Below are 6,004 nucleotides of genomic sequence, written 5' to 3' on the forward strand. Positions count from 1 at the left end.
AGAAACGATCAAAATTTTGGGTAGAATTCGACTACCCAACTATTCGAATTTGGGTTATCTTTTCTAAAACGCCGCCATATTGTCAATTTTTGATTTTTTAATTTTATCGTAGGTCATTGTACAGACAATATTATCTAGCTTAACGAGATTTTTTTAATTATGTTTAATCAACGGAGAAGGCTGCAATCACTGTAGCAGTGGAGTACCTTTTTTTTGGCGCCGCCGGAGATTGCATGTCATGTCAAAAATATTTAATATTTTATTTCAAAACTTCCACCGTATATTCTCAAGACATGTATAAATATACCCTCCAAACATTCCCTAGTTTTTATTATTTTTTAATTCCCATAAATGACCTTTTTTTAGATTGTCACACTAGGTATGCTCCTAAGTCTTGAAGTTACAAGTATGAAAAGCAATGATAACTAAACATAAAAATTAATATTCGTATAATATGAATTTTACGAATACCAGCTGTAACTATTTTAGGAGCCAACCTCGTCAGGGGTAACAGATATATAAAACTATCTGTCTACTCTGTAACTAGCTTATCGAGTGGTTTGGAGAAAATGTAAACCATTGATCACAGAATCGAATTCACACGTGTCAGACAATATCTTTGGCGATTTAAATAAAATCAAAGGAGACGATTTATGTTTAAGCAATTCCAGAAACGTCTTTTGCGCTGCGTTAGAAATTTGTCCCCGCGTCACGCACGAGGAATAAGAAACATAAATAATTCTACGGGCTGCCGATCGCAAAGACGCGATTCGTCACACAGATTTATCTGTCGGTCCTGATGTAGAACGAATGAAAAAATGGATAAAAGTAATACGTTTTTATTTTGTCACTAGGACACTAGATGTAATTCTTCATGTGTTTTTTTCGCAATTTAGAAAGATTCGGTTGATAGTGGTCACATTTATCACGAAAGACTATGAGATGATCTCTTTTCGGAAGCAACTTACACAGATCTTATACTGCATTATAGTCCTTAATTCTAATGCTGCAAATATCTGTGATGGATAGTACGGCCAAACTTTGTATAAAGTGATTAATTTCAGTTTCCATTATACAGTCTTCAGAATCAATTAAATCCATATGTTGTGGATTTCCCATTTATTAGTGTTTGTATTTACTCAATGCACAAAATTTTCAATTAATACCTTGATTTTAATAATCCTCCAAAAATCAAATCAGTTCCCCAATTTGGTGTGTCAAATCGAATCTTGCATGATGATCTCAACATTGAAAGAATTCAAGAAGTAATTAGTAAAAAAGAACATCTCATATTGCTGGTTTCATAGACATGCAAATACAAGGATATCCCCTAATTATTATATTCCAGGAGATCTTCTTTAAGGGGGGAGCCTGCTTTAGAGGCTTCAAAAATGCATTTTTGATGAATTTTCAGGGCAGGAAATAATAATTTAATTGAAACGAAACTTTCGAGTTTTATTGCTATATACTTCAAGATTCTTCTCAATTTTTTTCATTAAAATATATGTCATAATATGCCGGGTACAAGCATTTTGTCGATGCGCCACGAGCATGTAGGTGTCATTTGGCGGGAGAGATGCAGGCCACAATTTTCACCCGAAACAAAAAAATCAAAACAAATATATATTTTCAATAGTATAGATTCTAGTTGCATCTAAATCCAGAAAAAATGATAATTTCGCCAATTTTTCGTAACCTGAAAAAAAATCATGTTTTTTTAAACAAAATTCCACTTTCGATTGGTGAAAAAGTAAGTTAATTATAACTTTTTTAAAGTTTTTTTTAGGTTCAACTACAATATAATTTAATCCTGAATATAACAAATTTTGTCTCATTTTGATAGGTCGTTTAGTTTTTTCCTATCTTTCCAGCCAATTTGAAAGAATCGTAAAAGTGTAAAATCGAAAAATCGCGCTTCGAAGTTTTCGTTCTTCTCGTATACATGCTTGACGCTTGCTCACTATTTCTTCTATAACTCCAAAAATAATTTGAATTTGTTCCATCAAAAAATCTATTTTTTTTCAAGCCTCTAAAGCAGGCTTCCCCCTTAAGAAAGTAGTGTTGCTTAACGAAGGACCATCTACTATATCCACTTTTTATTTAGATCAACATGTTCTGATCGCTGTTCAATAATGTAAAGAAATCCCCAAATTGAATGGAAGTAAGGGGTTTAACATACAACAAAAATATTTTTTTATAGCCAAACGAAAAAGAAACGTAAACGTTCAGGCTTGCTGGCACCTCGACTAATGGACATAATGATTAGTATGCAAAATATTGCAACATACTCATGATAGATTTTTACATAAATAATAAATTTCAGCTGTTTACTGCAAATACGCATTTCGTGTATGACGTAGTCCGTAAATCTTAGGACTTTCACATATTTATTGTTCTGCGGTGTCGATAAGAAACTGCAACGATTTGGTGCAATTTTCTTGTAAGCTCTAGTGCGAAGATTTATTTCTACGATTCAAGAAGCGATAACTCAGAGTTCAAGAGTCTAGACAAGTTTTATTGTGTAGGTCAGATCGCGGTGATCTAATAATAAATCTTAGGAATACGTAAATTCAGGCACAGTTCACAACGCTAAAGAGGAGAGCAGCAGCATTGGGCTGACCAGACCATGTCAAGATACTAATAAACATCTCCGATTTTCGGTCTATTCCATCTACAGACAATATATTTATAAGAAATAAGGCATTGGATGAGATATAAAGAGATTCGGGTAACACATTACCGGAGGAAAGTTTGAAAATAGTTTTAGAGGTTACATTTTCTAGTAATAATTAATGATTTGTTATGTAAAACGAACCTTTCATGTTTCAATATTTTCCGATCATGAAATATGTGATATTAACTTTGTACCTTGTATAATTCTGTGATGCACTAGATCTCTTAATCTAGTGCGATTAAATTCTATATTCTGTTTGGTAAATTTGCAAATAAGATGAAATCATCAACATAAATCCAAATCTAGTAATCATGCCTGTATATCATTATATTACGCTCATAGGAAAATTATGTATAATATATTTTATCATATGAAATATCAAATAAAGCGCATTTAACAACATGTACCCTTATTGGAAAATATTCAATTTATCTTCGGTACACACAGTCGACTGAACCGGGGATGTTTGTAGACTTTGTAACGCTTTAAACTATTTGAAATATGTAAGTCAGGATATTACATGCCAAAACAAGCTGTGGAAGTTTTAATAAAATATAGCAATAATATTTTAGTCTCATAACTTGTTATCAATAAATACGGGAACAAAATACAATTTGTTATACTATTTGTATTTTAGAAAGTCACTGTCATTTGTTATTGAATAGCTGTGCTAACACAGCAAAGTGCTAATACAGGAAAGTTTTAAAATAGTTTGCTCAAGGAGAAACACCACTATAAATTTTGAGTTAAATGAAATACTCGCCAAACCTACAAAAATCAATACTTGAAATTACCTACATATTTAGCTATAGCTCTAGCTAAAAGCATGTACAATAAGTGCTTTTTTATATACCAAGAGCTTCAAATTCTACGTGCTATGAAAAAATGGCTATACCCTAAGTAACTTCCACTAGTATAATTTTATTACTTGTCCTTCCACAAAAAATATAAAAAATTGTTGCTTAATATAGAATAGAGCGCAGTTTACAAGTCCGAGCGTAGAAAGGACCAGCATCATTATCTCCAAAACAAGCTAAGTATATAATTTTTTAAAGACACAATTTTAAAGTAGAAGGCAAAATATGTGACAACAGCCATTATCTCAATTCATACCAAAAGTAATTTATTAGTAGTTTGTTGGATTTGAGCTTTTGTAATTATTCGAATATAATTTTTAAGTTCGTATATTGTTTTTTTTAAGTTGGATTTAACCGTTTACTTATATAACCTCTATAAAAGCTTACATACGGGTGGGGTTAAATGAACTAACTAACCATTTACATTGCCAGAGGTATAAACAATAAGAAATAAAAAAATATAAAAGTAAATTAAGTTAGAGAAAATTAGTAATTAAATAAGGGATAAATATAAATTAATACTTATAGGTGATGAATATTTTTTTTAAAAATACAAGATCAAGGTTATATAAGTATAGAATAAAATTTTTATAAACTAGTTGAAAGAGGCATTTACCTTTAAGGCAAGTTGCATAAACTTCCTGAAATGTGTAAGAATTGACTTAATCAATTGAAATTGTTATTTAGATATTTAGATAAAATTGTTAACTGTTTATTTCAACAATAAAGTCACCGCTTTCAATTAAATCTAAACATTGCGATTTCAAATAGAATTTACTCAAACTTTATTTAAATTAATGGCATACCTTAGAAAAAATGTATGTATGTGTGTGTACGTGCGTGTATGTGTGTGTGTGTGCGGATACAAATTTTCGTCGATGATTTTGGGAACACGGATGAAGCGATTTGAATAATTCAAAAAACATTCGATTCGTATTGATAAGGCGTGCTGATTAGTTTTTGGTGAAGGCAGGTCTATCCGTTCCGAAGATATGAGGCAAAAAGTGCCAAAAAACGGTAACTCAGTATTTAAGAGAACGGAGCTTCCGATTTGAATAATTCAAAATACATTTTACTTGTATTGACAAGATGAAAAATTGATCAAATTCTTATGAAGGCAGGTCGGAGACCTAGCGGTTTCGGAGACCTAACAAAAAAAGTAAAAAAAACGCCATTTGGCGGTCAAAAATGAACATTAGACATATGCACAACAAATTATCAGATATTTTATAGAGATTTTAACAATAAGTATAAATTTCGTTTACATTCCTATGGGTTTCGTACCAATGTTTACGCGTTAGACGGCGACGCGGCGCTTACGCGCTTCGATATTTCGTCTTTATGCAATTAAAGCAGTACGATTGCTTTGAAAAAAAGTTCAGAATTTCCAAAATATTTCAAAATAAATGATTTAAGATAGAATGATTTAATATTGTTCGAAATTTTATTAAAGGTTTCAAATCATTGATCAACTTTTATTGATTAATATTTATTATTTTTAATTACTCGAATATTGAATTGCGGTACGGAAAGTTCCAGCAAACAGACAGAATTCCACTTACAGCTAGTCGATATTTTTGCGATAACTATAACTTATTCTACGGGAAGTTAATAATGGAATTTATTACCTGAAGTGATAATAAGAGTGTTTCCTATCACCGTCACCACAATGATGATGCAAAACAAGGCCAACAGCAGCAGATTCTTCCAATCGTGAACTGTGGCCGTCGCCAACGCGACATTGGCGACCGTGATGTTGGCGGCTTCCGTGTCGAAGGGCCCATCGCCGTAGACGATGATTTCCGTTTCGTTGCTGACATTGGCTTCCGTTATAATACGAACGGATGTCTCCGAGAACTCGGGCATTCTTCTCATTCGGGTAACCCATTCTGCACTGTTTGTTTACATCTTTTGCAAGAACGCATGGCTTGCGTTTGATGTCGGGAAGTTATCTGTAGAGAAAATGTAATGAATATAATAACAGACTGCAAAACAAATAATAAATGATATTCTTATAAAAGAAAATTTTATACCGTTTGAAATTGGACTTGTTAATCAAAAATAGATAATGCGAAATAACTTAACATAAACAATTTTTTCATTGAAATTTTAGCCGGATAAGTCAACAACATAAAATGCTACAAAGCAAAATATTTATTATACATGAGTATACTATTTGGGTTGTTCGGAAAATAACTTCGTTTTTAACTTCCCGTAGGGTAAGTTATAGTAATCGCAAAAAAATCGAAAATGAAAATTTTTATATATCTTTACGTTTCAGAGGTTTCTGAACATTTTGGCATACCTTAGAAAATATTGATGTGTGTGTATATGTATGTGTGTGCGTGCGTGTATGTGTGTTCGGATACAAATTTTCGTCAACGATTTCGGGAACACGGATTAACCGATTTGAATAATTCAAAAAACATTCGATTTGTATTGATAAGGAGACGTGCTGATTAGTTTTTGGCGA

At 32.0% G+C, this 6,004-nt stretch overlaps 1 protein-coding gene across 1 annotated transcript in view; it reads right to left on the reverse strand.

The window, feature by feature from the left end:
* The window catches only part of LOC113373847 (tyramine/octopamine receptor-like), a 45,565-nt gene extending 40,168 nt beyond the window's left edge, over positions 1 to 5,397 (reverse strand). The window contains exon 1 of the mRNA XM_026614120.1: positions 5,160 to 5,397. Coding sequence (XP_026469905.1) covers positions 5,160 to 5,397 — 238 coding nt within the window. The remainder of the gene's footprint in view (positions 1 to 5,159) is intronic.
* Positions 5,398 to 6,004: the final 607 nt, after the last annotated feature.

This window comes from Ctenocephalides felis, unplaced genomic scaffold (genome assembly GCF_003426905.1).
Source record: "Ctenocephalides felis isolate EL2017-DRISC unplaced genomic scaffold, ASM342690v1 CF-g0.4_SCAFFOLD_01604, whole genome shotgun sequence".
Taxonomy (NCBI): Eukaryota; Metazoa; Arthropoda; class Insecta; order Siphonaptera; family Pulicidae; genus Ctenocephalides; species Ctenocephalides felis.